The sequence below is a fragment of the Hyperoodon ampullatus genome, assembly GCF_949752795.1.
Source record: "Hyperoodon ampullatus genome assembly, chromosome: 10".
NCBI lineage: Eukaryota > Metazoa > Chordata > Mammalia > Artiodactyla > Ziphiidae > Hyperoodon > Hyperoodon ampullatus.
Genome location: NC_136923.1, coordinates 100,163,412 through 100,182,167, shown reverse-complemented (window position 1 = coordinate 100,182,167; position 18,756 = coordinate 100,163,412). Strand labels below are relative to the sequence as shown.

Sequence of the window (18,756 nt, the reverse complement as noted above, 5' to 3'; positions counted from 1 at the left end):
TTCAATAGTGAATACTTCATACAACACAGTGCGTGGTTGGTTGAATCCATGGATTTGGAGGAACTGAGGATATGGAAGGCCAGCTCTGAGTCACACTCGGATTAACCCCCGAGTTATTCAAGGGTCAACTGTAATTCCCCGAACTGAGCTATACTGAATTAACCACCGAGTGAGTCCAGCTAGTGAGAACGTAATGAATATGGACTACTCTTAAATGTATTAGAGAGTGTTCCATTCTTCCTTTTTTTTTTTTTTTAGTTATCTATTTTATACATAGCAGTGTGTATATGTCCATCCCAATCTCCCAATTTATCCCACGAGTGTTCCATACTTTTCCCTCCCTCTTTCTTCTTTTATATTTGCAGTTGAAGTAGGTGGTGTCTTTATTTTTCTCTAGACAACTTTAATTGATAGAATTCAGATTTTGTGGAATGATGTTCAGAAAATACCTATATTAACATATCTTTATCACGATCAAATTAAGCAGTAGTGAGAAAGAAAAAGTGACCTTCAGTAAGATGAGTCAGAAAGGAAATCCACGAATAAACAATATTAGAATGAGAAAAACATAAATAGAGCAGAGATTAAATAATAAGAGGATACTCTGAAAAAGTTTATGGCGATAAGTTTAAAGAATTAAACCCAAATTAACAAATTTTAGAAAATACACACTGACTTAAAAAAAAGATAGCTTGAATATTTCTATATGTTTAAAGGAAAATGAATGAGTAATTTAAAATATTCCCCAAAGGAAATTCCAGGATCAGATGTTACTGATAAGTTTGCCAAACTTTCCAGGAAGAGATCATTTCTTGAAAAGAAAGGGAACATTTCCCAACTTATGCCAAGAGCACGTGTAACTTGAAACCAAACAACATGATGATATGAGACCATCACCAGGGTCACTTACGAAAACGAATGCAAAAGTTTCAAACCATAAATTGGAAAGGTAGTGGAACACATGACGTGACACCTTCAGGTAACGTCATGGACTGCGTGTTTGTGTCCTTGAAATTCATACTGTTGAAACTCTAATCCCCAATGAGACAGTATTAGGAGGTGGGGGTCTTTGGATGATAAATAGGTCTAGGTGAGGTCATGAGGTTGGGGCCCCAGGATGGGATTAGTGTCCTTATAAGAAAAAGAGACTCCAGCTCCCACACATTCTCTCCCTCTGCGAGCAAGCACCAAGGGAGGCTATGTGAGGACCTAACTGGGAAGAGGGCCCTCAGCAAGGACCCCGTCCTGTTGGAGCTCTCATCTCTTGCTTCCAGCCTCCGGAACTGTGAGGAATAAATGTTTGCTGTTTAAGCAACTCAGTCTATAGTACTTTTGTTACAGCAGTTACAACTCGCTGAGACAGGGAAGCAGTTTGCTGAACTTCTTATTAGGTCCACAGTTTGTAATGTGCCTCGTCCTTTCCAATTGTTTAACCTTAGCAGCACTGAGCTGGATTCCAACACAAGACTGAAATGAGCATCCTCACCTTCTTCATTGTTTTAAAGGAAGTGGTTCAAACGTATCACCATTAGGACTGTTGTTAGTGTACGTTTTTATGTTGACTTCTTATCAGGTTAATGGAGTTCTTTCTATTTCTGGTTTGCTGGTTTATTTTTTTTAGTTTTTGGATAAGCAGCTGTTTTTTTTGGGGGGGGTGGGTATTGTTGTTTTACAATGTATTAGTTTCTACCGTACAGCAAAGTGGAGTTCCCTGTGCTATACAGCAGGTTCTTATTAGTTATCTATTTTATGCATATTAGTGTCTACATGTCAATCCCAATCTCCCAATTCATCCCACCACCACCATCCCCACCACCCACTGGTTTGCTAGTTTAGAAGAGACTCAAGTGTAAGGAATGGACCCTGTTGGACTTCTGATTCCAACAAACCCAATGGAGAAAGACAATTATTGAGGCATTTGAGAAAATTTAATTATGGATTGGGTATAGGAGGACAATGAGGAATTATTTTAACTGAGGCGTGATCATACATTGTGATCGTGTAAGAAAATGTCCATTTTTTATTTTTTAACATTGGTAAAATATGCATAACATAAAATTTACCACTTTAGGTACAGGTACATTCACATTGTTGTGTGACAGTCACCTCCATCCTCTCCAGAACTTTTTCACCTTCCCTCACTGCAACTCAGTACCCATTCAACACTAACTTGTCATACTCCCAGCCCCTGGAAATCACCATTCTACTTTCCGTCTCTACAAATTGGATTGCTCTGGATACCTCATGCAAGTAGAATCATACAATATTTGTCCCTTTGTAACTGTCTTATTTCAATTAACAAAATGTCCTCAAGGTTTATCCACGTTGTAGCATGTATCAGAATTTCTACTTTTATGGCTGAACAGTATTCCATTGTACTTATGGACCACATTTTGTTTATCCATTCATTCATTGTAGATATTGGATTCTTCCTATCTTTTGGCTTTTGTGAGTAAAGCTACTATGAACATGGTCTACAAATATCTGTTTGAGTCCCTGCTTTTGATTCTTTTGGGTACCCGTACACACCCAAAAGTGGGCTTGCTGGATCGTGTGGTAATTCTGTTTAATGTTTTGAGAAATCACTCCACTGTTTTCCACAGCAGCTGCACCATTTTACATCCCTACCAGCAATGCACAGGGGTTTTACTTTCTCGACATCCCCACCAGCACATATTAAGAAAATGCCCGTGTTTGTAATAGATCTACACGCGGTAGGGCTGCAGAAGGAGAAAAGTTGCTAGTCATCCATTCCCAGAGAACCTCAGCACCCCACCAGCTGATGGGCAGCACAGCCCCCTGCCTGGGCAGCCTTCAAGCTTAGCTGTGGCCGTGACTAGATTTTCCCTGGGTGCCTGTAAAACTTCCATCATGTCTCTGAAAGGAAAGACTTTAAGAGAAAAAGAAAAAGAAAAACTAAACACTCTATGGTTCAGTGATATATACATATGTAGTAAAACTTTTTCAAAGGCAAGGGACTGGGAATTCCCTGGCGGTCCAGTGGTTAGGACTCTGTGCTTTCACTGCCGAGGGCGTGGGTTCAATCCTTGGTCGGGGAACTAAAGTCTCGAAAGCCCAGAATAAATAAATAAATAAATGAAAGGCAAGGGACTGCCAGACATTATTCATGATCCGAGGTCCCTTGTGGGTGGGAGTGGGGGATGGCACCGGGGAGGAATACTGTTCACCTTCCAGTTTTTAGGTTGGTGCTGGTCTCATTTGTGCTTCGTTATTATGTTTCGTTACCTCCATAAATTACATATATATACGTACTTTTGCATGTATAATAGTACATAATTTACACTTATAATCTTAACCTAGTAACATTTATTCTTTTGGGCTGTGGCTCCTACCTGTTGACTAGAGGTCTGGTGCTGGTCTGAAATTTCAGCTGGTATCGTCTGAGGCAAAGAGAGAGAACAGAGTGAGTTTTATAAAGCGAAATTGATTCGATTTCAAGGATTGTATATGTCCTTGAATTACATCCTCCCTACTTGATTTGGTGTTAAAAGGACCTTTAAAAATAAAATCAGAGTGTTAAAAGGGTGCAGTTTGTTGTCTTATTTGTTATATTGTCCTTACAAAAGGAAAACAGAAACAGTAGATGTCCTTGTGTAAGGTCATTACCATTAAAAAAAAAATGTTTTCAGTGGTCCTTGAAATAAAAAATTCTAGGAATTGTTGCTTCAGAGAACACAGTACTGTGCTCAGTAGCCAAACACCAGGGCTGATGACACTTAGGACAGTGATTTCACTCACCGCCCTTTCCAGAGAATGTAAGTCCTCCACAGTAAAAAGCTCATTTAGAGACGTGAGTAAATTTGAATAACTCAGCAAAGACATATTCTCAGCTCAGAGGAGCTAGATTGTCAAATACTGCTAACAATGCTTCCAACGACCATTTGCTGAGCCCCTCCTCTATCACTGACTGTCTTGTACAGATTGTCTCACTTAATCCTCAGAAATGGTATTCCCATTTAACTAATAACTGAAACTTTGGCTGATATCTTGCTTGGTATCACCTGAGTAAGATTAGGGGGAGCTGGATTTCAAAACCGTGTTGTCAGCGTCACACTTCGTCCACATTCTTGGCCACTACCTCACTACTACCTATTCCACACAGGGCACCATCTTTGAGAAGCCAGATGCAGGGGCTACAAAATAGGTACTGAGCGCTGGATCCCCACCTCAGCCGTCTCTCATTTTTCTTGAACTGTCTGGTGTTTAAGGAGCCCAGGTCACAGAGCTCCAAGGGGAAATGCTAAGCTCATTGGAACCATTACTGTTTTACCGTGGTGGTCTTCAAACGCACATGTAGGCAGTGACCTAATTGTACTTATTTCTTGTATCCCTATGAGACATTAGCAAATGCACTGTGTGACTTGAATTGTGGGCAGAAGATCTGGGGAGAGAGGAGGCATTCCAAGCAAACTCCAATGACCGGTAGCTGAGGTCTCGTGGGAAGAGGGAGGAAGATGGCGTAGCTTTGAGCTACGAGGCATGAGGAGAGGTTCAGGCGACAATAGAGTTTAGGCAGCAGAGCTTATAACGAGGTGGGCGGCAATCGGAGACTCACGGGGGGCTGAGGAGACCATGCCTCTCCTCCAAGAAGGATTAAGGAAAAGCACGAGGAAGTGGAGCGCTTCAAGACCGACCAGAGGAGAACTGGGGAAATGTACATATAAGGCAACGCGTTCTAATTCGCACGGTAATAAAATGGAAGGCTTTGAACTGTGCTTCCACTGTCTCATTTTTAGGTTCTTTATCTATCTGTTCACATCTGTCTGTGAGCAGCTGCCAGGATCCTTCCTTAGTCACACACACTGCCTCCCAGGATTTCAGAATCCCTCCTCCTTAAGAACTGCATGCAGTTTCCCCCCTTCCCTCTTCCCCTCTCATCCTCTCTTTCCCTCCCTTCTCATCTTGTGTCAGTTGCCTCTGACCGTGTAACAAATCACCCAAAACCTAGTGGCTTCAAACAGCAAGGTACTGTTATCATCTCTCACGGTCTGGTGAAAAGACTAGGATGAACTGGGTGGCCCCCCTCGGGGTCTCTCATGCTGTTGCAGTCAGGTGGTCACTGGGGTTGGGGTCATCCCGAGGCTCCAGTGGGTTGGACATCCAAGATGGCATCTTCATACCATGTCTGGTGCCTCAGCTGAGGTGGCTGGAGACTGACTGGGCTCTTCCCTCCCTCCTTCCTTCTCCCTCTGTGTCTCTGTGCGCCACCCAGCCTCTCTACGTGGTTACCTCGGACTTCCTCATAGCCTAGGGGGTTCAGAGTAGTTGCACTTCTTACGTGGTAGCCATCTTTCCTTAGACATGCATTCCAAGACACCTAAATGGAAGGAAGTTCCAAGCTTATGACTTAGCCTCAGAATCAGCACCACGGTTGCTGCCTCTTATTGGTCCAGAGAAGGTCACAGAACCAGCCCAGGGGAGAAGGGACCACCTAAGGGTGTCCATACAGGAAGGTGTGGCTTACTGGGGGTGGTATACCTCTCCAAAGACTAACTAACATATTTCTCATGTATTGAAATGTCTGTGCCTTCTCTCCTCCTTATAACTGAAATATCTTAAGTCACTGTTTTATTTTTATTTTTAAGTCACTGTTTTATATCTTGCTTCGCATCCATAGTTTTTCTTTCTGTTGTTTATGTGAAGAGTGATTGGAAGACTTCTTGAAGAATTCTTATGCATTCTCTCAAAAGAATCTTAAGAATATGCTTTCATTTCTTGATATTGACATTTTTAAGCACCCAAGAGGCCCTCTAGAAAAGCTGTGTGACTATTTTTCAGAAAGTCTCTTTGGGAAATCAGATTCGATTCACTTTTTAACCACTGATGATAACATATCAAACTGAAAGGCAGATCAGTTTTAGGGAAAAGTGATCCACCATCAGGTGTGGGTGTCCTTGGGTGAACTCCCCAACAATATTGCTTTTCATGCTTAGCCCCTAATTAAAAAACCTGTTCTCTTGTTGGGACTGAACCATGGTTTACTTTCTGGCTGGACCTTTTTTTTTTTTAAACTTATATTCAAGCTCTTACACAAGCCAAAGCTTACTGTTTTTTAACAAATCCCTCCACCCCACCCCCCAGCCCCCAGAAAAGGGATAACTTGAATCTAAAAGATTTGTTGCATAGTCACATGGCAGTTTCAGAAATTCTTTATTTAAAAACCTTGTACCGATGGATGGCTTAACTTTCCCAAGCTTCTGCAATGCCATCGAGGTCTCAAGTTCGTGTAAAGTTATTGGCTTTAAAGGAGCTTAATCTGCAGAGCTTTTCTCTGGTGATTATGGAGAACAGCACATGGGGGAGAAAGTGGGCCATTGGAGGTGGCAAATAACTTGATCTTTTTTTTTTTTCCTACCCACAAGCCCTGGAAAAACTCTGCCATCAAGGATTAATTTGCTCATGAGATTTTACTGCGGTTGCCATTAAGAAAAACCTAACAGGAGCAGCAGGGCAGAAGCATTTCTGAGCTCTGGGGAAAAGAGTCAGGATTTGTGGTGGGAAGCAGGGTGCTCGTTTTTCTCTCCTACAACGATTGTGGGTTAAGCATCCGAGGTTGACAGTGTTTCTCTCACCCAGGACTTTGTATAGCCATCTGAAGGCTGACTCTGAAGCATGGTAATCAGTAGTTTGTAGTTTTCCATAGTTTGTCTTTATGCAAGGAAAAGATTTCATTTAAAAAAAGCTTTTAGGGTGTTCCGTGGTGGCCTAATTGTTAGGATTCGGCGCTGTCACTGTCATGGCCCGGGTTGGGGAACTGAGATCCTACAAGCCACGTGGCATGGCCAAAATATGAAAAAAAAAAAAAAAAAGCTTTTAGACTCGATCCTTTCCCAGTTTTTAAAAAAAGCCTCAGACAATAGCATGTTATCCCGTTGGTGATGTGTTTCTGCGTCTCTGTCCTCATACGTGGGTTCTACATGCAGGTTAAATGGAGACCCCGGCAGCTTCACAACCCAGAGGGTCCCTCCCCTCAGAGGCGTTCAGCCCTCAGTTTCCTCCAGTAGAGGGAGAGCAGTGGACTTCAGTTAGAGCAATATTTTCTATGAAGTTTCACACTAAACCCCTCAACAAAAACTCCCCCTGGACATCAGGCAAAATACGAGGACCGTTCGAGCTTCAGACCCGGGCAGAAGGCGCTGCCCACCCCCCATCTCCGACCACGGAACACCCCTCCCCCAGCAAAGGTTAGCTCAGGGCTGCCCTTGGTCTTGGCAACTGCTTGGTGGGGAGAGAAGGAACCAACCTGAGGGGATAAGAGAGCAGCGGCAGGAAAGGGGGTGTGGGAGGGGACGACGGGGCCAGGACGGCAGAGGCGTTTTTAGTCACTGTTGCCTGGGTCCCTGCAGCTTCCCTGGGAAGCCCTCTTCCTCTCGTGCTGCAGATGAGGAAGCCGGAAGACAAGAGTTTAAATAACTTGCTGTCATGCAACTTGGTTAAATAGTTTCAAGTCGTTAAAGAGAATCTAAGCATTGTGTTTAATCCCTGGGGAGAATGAAGGATTTTAGTCTCAGCCTGGCAGCCTCGCCCGTGGCCCTTTCCACCACCCGCTAAGCCCTCTAATAAGGGTAACGGTAAGCCACTTAGGAATGAACACGGGGGAACTTTCTAGATGTGAGCCTGTGGCACTTAGCCAAGTAACGATAGTTGTCACTCTCTCTTGTTTAATCCTATAGTGGAGGACGACAAGGAGTTCTCCCCTCGCCAGCGACACCACAAAGAGTTCAAGTTCAACCTATCCCAGATTCCTGAGGGTGAGGCGGTGACGGCTGCAGAGTTCCGAATCTACAAGGACTGTGTTGTTGGGAGTTTTAAAAACCAAACTTTTCTTGTCGGCATTTACCAAGTCTTACAGGAGCAGCAGCACAGGTATGGAGGCTCGAGGAACCCCAAAGGGTGGGGCTGGCCCCCGTTTCTCACCCCATCACCTTATAACCCCGACTCTGTCTCTGGAAGGTGGCTTGGAGTTCAAGGGCAGCACACGGGTGTGACGGGGGCTGTGTTCCCAATGGTAGCGTTGAGCCAGCAAGACGACTTTTTTGCTCTTAAGGTGAAAATTTCCCAAAGAGTTTTCTTTTCCGAAGCAAGTCAGTGAATGGTATCTACTATGCATCCTTTGTGTTTGGAAAACATATAACTCACTGGGACTAAAATGTTTCCCACTATGTTTTAGTCCCTACTTCGAATGGTGGATGAGGGTGGCTAACATAAGTTCGCACAAGGAAATTATATGAGGATGCTTAATTGCAAATGCTGCTGATTCAAGCGAATAGAAGGCTGTGTGTTTGTGCATATAATATACACATATATGATATAATATGTCTTTGAGTAAGTGAGTGTGTGTGTATATGTGTCTCAAATGTATTTTTTATCATGTAGTTGCAAGGGACCGGTAGACTTTTTTCCCCATGTCTATATTATTCTTGTTTCCTGAAATGAGGCCACACTGTTTTACAGAAGAACTGTGTTCTTGGGGCTGCCTAGCAAATAAAGGAAAACTTCCATGGAGTGATTTCTAGAGCCTCGGAGGGGCTGGGATGAAGTATTACAGCAGTTATTTCAGTCCTACATATGGCACACAGAAAACAAGCCCATGACCTTGAACTCTGCTTGTATGTAAGGCTCAGTTGAGTGGTTTGGCCAGAACAGAGAGTCCGATGCAGAGGTTAGCACTGCCCGTGGTTCTCAGCGGGCAGCAGGTAGGAACTCGGCCCGTGATAGGACATTCTGGCAATTGTATGGTAAATATGAAGATAAAAGGGAAAGGAAGAGAATGCAGAGGAGGAGGGACATTTATGTCCTCTATTTATGGACTCTATTAGCTTTTGTTTTATAAACCACCTCCAGATTCTTGCTTTTGGTCCTGGAAATCTGTTAATTTCCCAAGAAGGTCCAAAAGTTTGGATTAAGAAGGTCCAAAGGAAGGAGTTGGATCTCTCCTGAACTTATGGATCTGTGTGTGGGTCTGTCGCAAATACACACACTAAAATAATAACAAACATGAACTTGCCCCATACAAGCACCATTTTGAGAGCACTGCCAACATTTGGCCCTGATGCATATTCAAGTCTGTAATGAGGGAACTGGAGGAGGAGGGACATGCCAGGCTGTGGGGACATGTCCTGGTGTTGGACAGACACACAGATGGCTATATGTGAATTCTTAGTTGTGGCAGTTAAATTGTAGGTAAAACAGAGCCGTTGCAGGATCTTTATAACAGACCAAAATTTCAGAATGCAAGGCAGGTTTTCTGATGTCTGATTTTTGCTCCTAAATAAAAGTGTATTCATTGACTTACCTGTTAAGGGCCTCTTTTGAAAAGTAAATTATTCGTTGCTAGATTTTCATCTTTCAATATTTCAGAGAGAATTGCTATTCAGTGATTCTTCGGAACTGCTTTAGCCATTGATTTTCAGTCTGCCTAAGTATTGGTCCCATTGCCTTTCTCTGATGGAAATAACCTGCTGGTGCCTTTTTTGGCTCAGACATTTGTTTGGAAAACATAGTTTTCTGTGTTCTGCAGGAAAAGCTTTAGAGTGAAAACACTAGATTGGAGGTTTTGTGACTATGGATTTTTTTCAAAATTATTATTATTTTAAAAAAGAGAGAGAGCACGCGCTGGCAGACCATTTGTAAGGTTTATACTGAACTCCAGCCAAAAATGAACAGCTGCCTTGAGCTTCAGATCGTGGTGTCATGCTTCCTCCAGGCCAGCAGCGAGCTTGGAAAACAAAACTCCCAAATGGTCCCAACCTTTGCTGACTCCGTGTCAAAGCACAGTTGTAATTTCTCTGCGTTTTAGGATGGGAGCATTTGGTGATTGGATATGTTTCATTTTTGTGCATAGGCAAGGGGAAATCCTGGGAGAATTGGGAGAATTTCATGCTTTTCAAGAGTTCCAGGTTGGCCAGGAGAAGATTTTCTTATCAGTGGGCCTGGAGCCCAGGCTGCCTGCGGTTTGCTCATGTCCTTCCAGAGGCCTCCAGATGGAACTGTGGGACCCCTTCTGGGGAAGGTTCGATCTCCCCATCTGTACCATCTTGGGGTGTCTTGGCTGAAAAGGACCCTCCAGGCCTGTGAAGAAGCGTAGCTGTCTAATCTGTTTCAGTGAAATTTGTAGCATTTGATGGATCAGCTTAACACACGTGTGTGTTGCAAAAGCGTTGGCCTCCTTGGAAAAGAAAAAAGGCAGGTGTTTCAGTGCTGAGTCATACCCTCAGCTGAGGCAGAAGCAGTTCTGTGTTGGGCCTCCTCGTGTAAAGGGCAGCTAGGGCGCCTGACCCAGGGAGGGTCAGAGACGCCTCTTGGAAGATAGGCCATTGCTGTGAGCTCTGCAGAGACCTTATTTCTCTGACTGGTAAGAAATCACTGGACCAGGTAAGTTCAAAAGAGTGATGAGTTGAAAAGATGGTGCTTTGAGGTAGGACAGGGTAACAATTGATACCGTATTCAAAACCTGAGAATAAGCCAAGAGATGGAATCTAAGTTCTGAAAAGATCTGGAGCATCTCACGGAGTGGAGTGGGGTTGGCGACCCCACAGCATACGCGGTCCTATCAGAGGAGCACAGGGGGCCCTTTGTGGTTTATTTCAAAATTTTACTCTAGAGTATGGTGCGGGGTTGATACCTTAAGATGAGTTTGGTGTTACTATCTGATGTAAGAAATTGTTATGTTTTTATGATGACCTTGGTGGAAACTGGCATTTATACAGTGCTTAGAGTTTGGGAAAGACCTTCCCCCATGTTCCTTCCTTAGGATTTAGCCATGACCCCATCAGACAGCTGGGCAGGCAGGTTATCCTTAGAAGGATGAAACGTGGCACATATGGATTTTGCCAAGTCCAAATTAGGCCTAAACTGTGATCTGCTTTGATTCCCTCAAAGTCATCCCAGTGACATGGGGACAGTCCTGAGATAAAGGTGAAGTGCCAGAAAGAGGTAAGCGGTCCCCTTATGGCATGCCTTGCATCTTCATCTCCTTAGCTTGGACGCGAACATCTCAAGGATGCTTCTGTTTGGATGGCATAGGAGACAGCTCCGTTGGGGGTAAAAATGTGTCTGTTAGAATTCAGGCCCTGGTATTGATACTTTGGCTTTTAAGGCCTTGAGATGGAAAACCTCTGCAAACCTTCATCAATCTTTTGGTCAGCCATGGATCTACTAGCAGTTCTTCTAGAGGAGGGGGTGTGGAGGAGAAAAAAGACTAGAATAAATTTACATAAAAGTACTTGTCCTTATTCACAGTATTATATCTTTGTCCATTTATTTTACCATTTTCTCCAGAATCTCATACACACTAAGCTGTCTTCATACTTGGAGGGTAAAGGCTGCTCTGATTAACGGTCAACCTTCCATTGTCATGTGTAGTAGTGTGATGGTAGCATGTTGCTTTTCATAACAAGTACTCATGATCTTTACTTTTATAGCACCTATAGATTAATAGTGCAGTTTGGGGGCCTTTAAGAATATCATTTGCATCTACATTTCTATCTGGTGAAAGACATACTTTGACTCTTCTTTTTCAATTCTGTATATCTGGAAGTCAAAGTCAAACAGCATCTCTTGAAAGCCAGCCAGAAATTTTTTCAGTGTCTGAAAGATGGTTCTGTTTGGTACATGAACTGGCCACATGTTCCTCTGTTAGTTTTGACATCCCATATTCTACTCTCTATGGTTTGGCAGTTGTATTGCCTGGCAGCGATCATCTATCTTCTGTGTATAGGATAACTTTTCTTTTTTGTGTTCTATCATGGTGCAGTCCTTTGGAAGACATTTAAAGTGAGAATTAATTACCAAATTCAAAATTCAGTTCCTCCTGGTATAAGCGATATCACGACTCTGTTTGCAGACAGGCAAAGCAGGGTGTTTTTTTTTTTTTTTTTCCAGTTTGGTCCATATGTTTCATCCTAACTTCGGAATCCTTAGGATTGGAAGATGTGCATCTTTGAATCAAGGGAACAGGGCAATGCTGTGTTAAAAGCTGGTTTTTAAAACCAAGAAAGATTTCCTTAGGCCACCCAGAGGCCATGCCGGTGGAGTCCCCAGAAACAATGCCAGACTGATTTATTGTTTAAAGTTGTGACCAAGTTCACCATTTCTGACCTGCTTTTTAAGATAGAATGTAATTGTCCCAGGAGAGAAAATAACTGTCAAAAGGCAAAAAAACAGTTTTCCAAAATTTTTAATTTGATTTGCTGCTCTGAACCATTCACAGAGACAGGGAATGTAGGAATAAGTCTAGGAAGGGGGGTGGACATGAGTTCGGGTTGGGACATGTCTGAGTCGTGGTTGGATGCCCAGGAGGCAGTGGGATATGGGAGTGCTTAGATCAGCAGAAGGAGCTAAACTCTACAGGAATGGATATTTGAGATCACAGGTGAACTACAGATGTAGGTTAGATAGCTGTGTAAGAATAGAAAAACCTAACTGACCCTGGACCATTTATTAAAAATACTATCTTTTTTCCATGCACATCAGTGGCATTTTTGTCATGTATCAGGTGACCACATGTGTTTGGGTCTGTTTCTGAGATCTTTATTCTGTTCTATTGATTGATTTTTCTCTTCTTGTATCAATAAAAACTCTCATTCTTTTAGTTTTGTAAGAAGTCTTAATATCTGGTGTGTAAGTTCTCCAAATTTGTTCTTTAAGATTCTCTTGGCTACTGATGGCCCTTTGCATTCTCATATATATTGTAAAACCAGCATTTCAATTTCCACAAAAGAAACTTGCTGGGCTTCTGTTTGGAATTTCATTAAATTTAGAGCTTGATTTGGGAAGAATTGACTCCCCCTAATATTGAGTGTTCCAGTCCAAGAATATGTTTATTTAGGCTTTCTTTAATTACTCTCAATAACATTTTACAGTTTAGGGGGTCTTGAATGTTTTTATTAGAATTATTCCAGGAATTGAAGTTTTTATCCTATTGTAAATGATGTTATTAGCTTTTAAAAATTTCAGTGTCTAATTCTTTTTTGCCCACATATAGAAATACAATTGATTTTTATATATTGACCTTATATCCAGCAACCTTGCAAATTTACATATTAATTCTAATAATTTTTCTCTGCAGAATTTTAGAATTTCCATGAATATAATCATGTCATCTATAAATATTTTTATTTTTTCCTCTGTAATTCTTATATTTTTACTTCTCTTTTTCTTGTTTTATTGTGCTCACTAGATATCCAGTGCAATGTTGAATTCCATTCAGATTTCTGTTAGATTTCTAATCTCAGATTGGAAATCTCTGTCAGATTTCTTATCTAAGGTGGGGGGAATGTTTAATATTGCACCATTAAGGATAATGTTTGCTATAAATGTTTTTGTAGATACTCTTTATTTTATTAAGGAAATTCTCCTCTATTCTTAGTTTGCTATGGGTTTTTTAAAATTAGAAATTGATGTGGATTTTATCTTTTTTCTGAATTTTTTGGGATGATTATAGTTGGTCCTTCATATCCATGGGTTCTGCATCTGTGCAGTCAACCAACCATGGATCAAAATATTTGAAAAGAAATTCCAGAAAGTTCCAAAGAGCAAAACTTGAAGTTTCTGTGTGCTGGCAACTGTTTATTGATACATAGCATTTACATTGTGTTAGGTATTATAAGTAATCTAGAGATGATTTAAAATATACAGGAGGATATGGGTAAGTTATATGCAAATACTGTACATGATTTTATATAAGGGACTTGAGCATATGGGGATTTTGGTATCCAGGTATTTTTGGTATCCAGGTTTGGGTCCTGGAACCAGTCCCCCAGGGATATTGAGGGATGTCTATATATGACTTTTGTCCTTTATAGTGTTAATGTGATATACTACATTAAATGATTTTCAAGTGTAAAACCAACTTCACAGCCCTGGAACAAACCCAACTTGTGATTTATTATCCTTTTAATATAAGGCTACATTCTAAGATCATGTCTGAAAACTTTATTATCTGGATCACCTGTGGGTCTATTTCTTTTTTTTTTTTTTTTTTTTTTTTTTTTTTTAGTTTCTGCTTTATAACAAAGTGAATCAGTCATACATATACATCTGTTCCCACATCCCTTCCCTCATGCATCTCCCTCCCTCCCACCCTCCCCATCCCACCCCTCCAGGCGGTCACAAAGCACCGAGCTGATCTCCCTGTGCTCTGCGGCTGCTTCCCACTATCTATCTACCTTACGTTTGGTAGTGTATATATGTCCATGCCTCTCTTTCCCTTTGTCACAGCTTACCCTTCCCCTTCCCCATATCCTCAAGTCCATTCTCAAGTAGGTCTGTGTCTTTATTCCCGTTTTACCCCTAGGTTCTTCATGACATTTTTTTTTTTTTTTAAATTCCATATATATGTGTTAGCATACGGTATTTGTCTTTCTCTTTCTGACTTACTTCACTCTGTATGACAGACTCTAGGTCTATCCACCTCATTACAAATAGCTCAGTTTCGTTTCTTTTTATGGCTGAGTAATATTCCATTGTATAAATGTGCCACATCTTCTTTATCCATTCATCCGATGATGGACACTTAGGTTGTTTCCAGCTCCGGGCTATTGTGAATAGAGCTGCAATGAACATTTTGGTACATGTCTCTTTTTGAATTATGGTTTTCTCAGGGTATATGCCTAGTAGTGGGATTGCTGGGTCATATGGTAGTTCTATTTTTAGTTTTTTAAGGAACCTCCATACTGTTCTCCATAGTGGCTGTACCAATTCACATTCCCACCAGCAGTGCAAGAGTGTTCCCTTTTCTCCACACCCTCTCCAGCATTTATTGTTTCTAGATTTCTTGATGATGGCCATTCTGACTGGTGTGAGATGATATCTCATTGTAGTTTTGATTTGCATTTCTCTAATGATTAATGATGTTGAGCATTCTTTCATGTGTTTGTTGGCAGTCTGTATATCTTCTTTGGAGAAATGCCTATTTAAGTCTTCTGCCCATTTTTGGATTGGGTTGTTTGTTTTTTTGCTATTGAGCTGCATGAGCTGTTTATAAATTTTGGAGATTAATCCTTTGTCAGTTGCTTCATTTGCAAATATTTTCTCCCATTCTGAGGGTTGTCTTTTGGTCTTGTTTATGGTTTCCTTTGCTGTGCAAAAGCTTTGAAGTTTCATTAGGTCCCATTTGTTTATCTTTGTTTTTAGTTCCATTTCTCTAGGAGGTGGGTCCAAAAGGATCTTGCTGTGATTTATGTCATAGAGTGTTCTACCTATGTTTTCCTCTAAGAGTTTGATAGTTTCTGGCCTTACACTTAGGTCTTTAATCCATTTTGAGCTTATTTTTGTGTATGGTGTTAGGGAATGATCTAATCTCATACTTTTACATGTCCCTATCCAGTTTTCCCAGCACCACTTATTGAAGAGGTTGTCCTTTCTCCACTGTACATTCCTGCCTCCTTTATCAAAGATAAGTTGGCCATATGTGCGTGGGTTTATCTCTGGGCTTTCTATCCTGATCCACTGATCTATCTTTCTGTTTTTATGCCAGTACCACACTGTCTTAATTACTGTAGCTTTGTAGTATAGTCTGAAGTCAGGCAGCCTGATTCCTCCAGCTCCGTTTTTCGTTCTCAAGATTGCTTTGGCTATTCGGGGTCTTTTGTTTTTCCAAACAAATTTTGAAATTTTTTGTTCTACTTCTGTGAAAAATGCCAGTGGTAGTTTGATAGGGATTGCATTGAATCTGTAGATTGCTTTGGGTAGTAGAGTCATTTTCACAATATTGATTCTTCCAATCCAGGAGCATGGTATATCTCTCCATCTATTTATATCATCTTTAATTTCTTTCATCAGTGTCTTATAATTTTCTGCATACAGGTCTTTTGTCTCCTTAGGTAGGTTTATTCCTAGATATTTTATTCTTTTTGTTGCAATGGTAAATGGGAGTGTTTTCTTGATTTCATTTTCAGATTTTTCATCATTAGTGTACAGGAATGCCAGAGATTTCTGTGCATTAATTTTGTATCCTGCTACTTTACCAAATTCATTGATTAGCTCTAGTAGTTTTTCGGTAGCATCTTTAGGATTCTCTATGTATAGTATCATGTCATCTGCAAACAGTGACAGCTTTACTTCTTCTTTTCCAATTTGGATTCCTTTTATTTCCTTTTCTTCTCTGATTGCTGTGGCTAAAACTTCCAAAACTAGGTTGAATAAGAGTGGTGAGAGTGGGCAGCCTTGTCTTGTTCCTGATCTTAGTGGAAATGGTTTCAGTTTTTCACCATTGAGGACAATGTTGGCTGTGGGTTTGTCATATATGGCCTTTATTATGTTGAGGTAAGTTCCCTCTATGCCTACTTTCTGCAGGGTTTTTATCATAAATGGGTGTTGAATTTTGTCGAAAGCTTTCTCTGCATCTATTGAGATGATCATATGGTTTTTCTCCTTCAACTTGTTAATATGGTGTATCACATTGATTGATTTGCGTATATTGAAGAATCCTTGCATTCCTGGAATAAACCCCACTTGATCATGGTGTATGATCCTTTTAATGTGCTGTTGGATTCTGTTTGCTAGTATTTTGTTGAGGATTTTTGCATCTATGTTCATCAGTGATATTGGCCTGTAGTTTTCTTTCTTTGTGACATCCTTGCCTGGTTTTGGTATCAAGGTGATGGTGGCCTCGTAGAATGAGTTTGGGAGTGTTCCTTCCTCTGATATTGTTTGGAAGAGTTTGAGAAGGATGGGTGTTAGCTCTTCTCTAAATGTTTGATAGAATTCGCCTGTGAAGCCATCTGGTCCTGGGCTTTTGTTTGATGGAAGATTTTTAATCACAGTTTCAATTTCAGTGCTTGTGATTGGTCTATTCATATTTTCTATTTCTTCCTGAGTCAGTCTTGGTAGGTTGTGCATTTCTAAGAATTTGTCCATTTCTTCCAGGTTGTCCATTTTATTGGCATAGAGTTTCTTGCAGTAATCTCTCATGATCTTTTGTATTTCTGCAGTGTCAGTTGTTACTTCTCCTTTTTCATTTCTAATTCTACTGATTTGAGTCTTCTCCCTTCTTTTCTTGATGAGTCTGGCTAATGGTTTGTCAATTTTGTTTATCTTCTCAAAGAACCAGCTTTTAGTTTGGTTGATCTTTGCTATCGTTTCCTTCATTTCTTTTTCATTTATTTCTGATCTGATCTTTATGATTTCTTTCCTTCTGCTAACTTTGGGGGTTTTTTGTTCTTCTTTCTCTAATTGCTTTAGGTGCAGGGTCAGGTTGTTTACTCGAAATGTTTCCTGTTTCTTAAGGTGGGATTGTATTGCTATAAACTTCCCCCTTAGAACTGCTTTTGCTGCGTGCCATAGGTTTTGGGTCGTCGTGTCTCCATTGTCATTTGTTTCTAAGTATTTCTTAATTTCCTCTTTGATTTCTTCAGTGATCACTTCATTATTGAGTAGTGTATTGTTTAGCCTCCATGTGTTTGTATTTTTTACAGATCTTTTCCTGTAATTGATGTCTAGTCTCATAGCATTGTGGTCGGAAAAGATACTTGATACAATTTCAATTTTCTTAAATTTACCAAGGCTTGATTTGTGACCCAAGATATGATCTATCCTGGAGAATGTTCCATGAGCACTTGAGAAAAATGTGTATTCTGTTGTTTTTGGGTGGAATGTCCTATAAATATCAATTAAGTCCATCTTGTTTAATGTATCATTTAAAGCTTGTGTTTCCTTATTTATTTTCATTTTGGATGATCTGTCCATTGGTGAAAGTGGGGTGTTAAAGTCCCCTACTATGATTGTGTTACTGTCGATTTCCCCTTTTATGGCTGTTAGTATTTGCCTTATGTATTGAGGTGCTCCTATGTTGGGTGCATAAATATTTACAATTGTTATATCTTCTTCTTGGATCGATCCCTTTATCGTTATGTAGTGTCCTTCTTTGTCTCTTCTAATAGTCTTTATTTTAAAGTCTATTTTGTCTGATATAAGAATTGCTACTCCAGCTTTCTTTTGATTTCCATTTGCATGGAATATCTTTTTCCATCCCCTTACTTTCAATCTGTATGTGTCTCTAGGTCTGAAGTGGGTCTCTTGTAGACAGCATATATATGGGTCTTGTTTTTGTATCCATTCAGCCACTCTGTGTCTTTTGGTGGGAGCATTTAGTCCATTTACATTTAAGGTAATTATTGATATGTATGTTCCTATTCCCATTTCCTTAATGGCTTTGGGTTCGTTATTGTAGGTATAGTCCTTCTGTTGTGTTTCTTGCCTAGAGAAGTTCCTTTAGCATTTGTTGTAAAGCTGGTTTGGTGGTGCTGAACTCTCTCAGCTTTTGCTTGTGTGTAAAGGTTTTAATTTCTCCATCAAATCTGAATGAGATCCTTGCTGGGTAGAGTAATCTTGGTTGCAGGTTTCTCTCCTTCATCACTTTAATTATGTCCTGCCACTCCCTTCTGGCTTGTAGAGTTTCTGCTGAGAGATCAGCTGTTAACCTGATGGGGATTCCCTTGTGTGTTATTTGTTGTTTTTCCCTTGCTGCTTTTAATATGATTTCTTTGTGTTTAATTTTTGACAGTTTGATTAATATGTGTCTTGGCGTATTTCTTCTTGGATTTATTCTGTATGGGACTCTCTGTGCCTCCTGGACTTGATTAACTATTTCCTTTCCCATATTAGGGAAGTTTTCAACTATAATCTCTTCAAATATTTTCTCAGTCCCTTTCTTTTTCTCTTCTTCTTCTGGAACCCCTATAATTCGAATGTTGGTGCGTTTAATGTTGTCCCAGAGGTCTCTGAGACTGTCCT

At 40.7% G+C, this 18,756-nt stretch overlaps 1 protein-coding gene across 1 annotated transcript in view; it reads left to right on the top strand.

The window, feature by feature from the left end:
* BMP6 (bone morphogenetic protein 6) overlaps positions 1 to 18,756 on the top strand; it is a gene marked incomplete at both ends in the record, with an annotated part of 152,396 nt that overhangs the window by 113,320 nt on the left and 20,320 nt on the right. Inside the window, one exon of the mRNA XM_079713530.1 lies at positions 7,695 to 7,887. Within this exon, the coding sequence (XP_079569656.1) occupies positions 7,695 to 7,887 (193 nt within the window). The remainder of the gene's footprint in view (positions 1 to 7,694; positions 7,888 to 18,756) is intronic.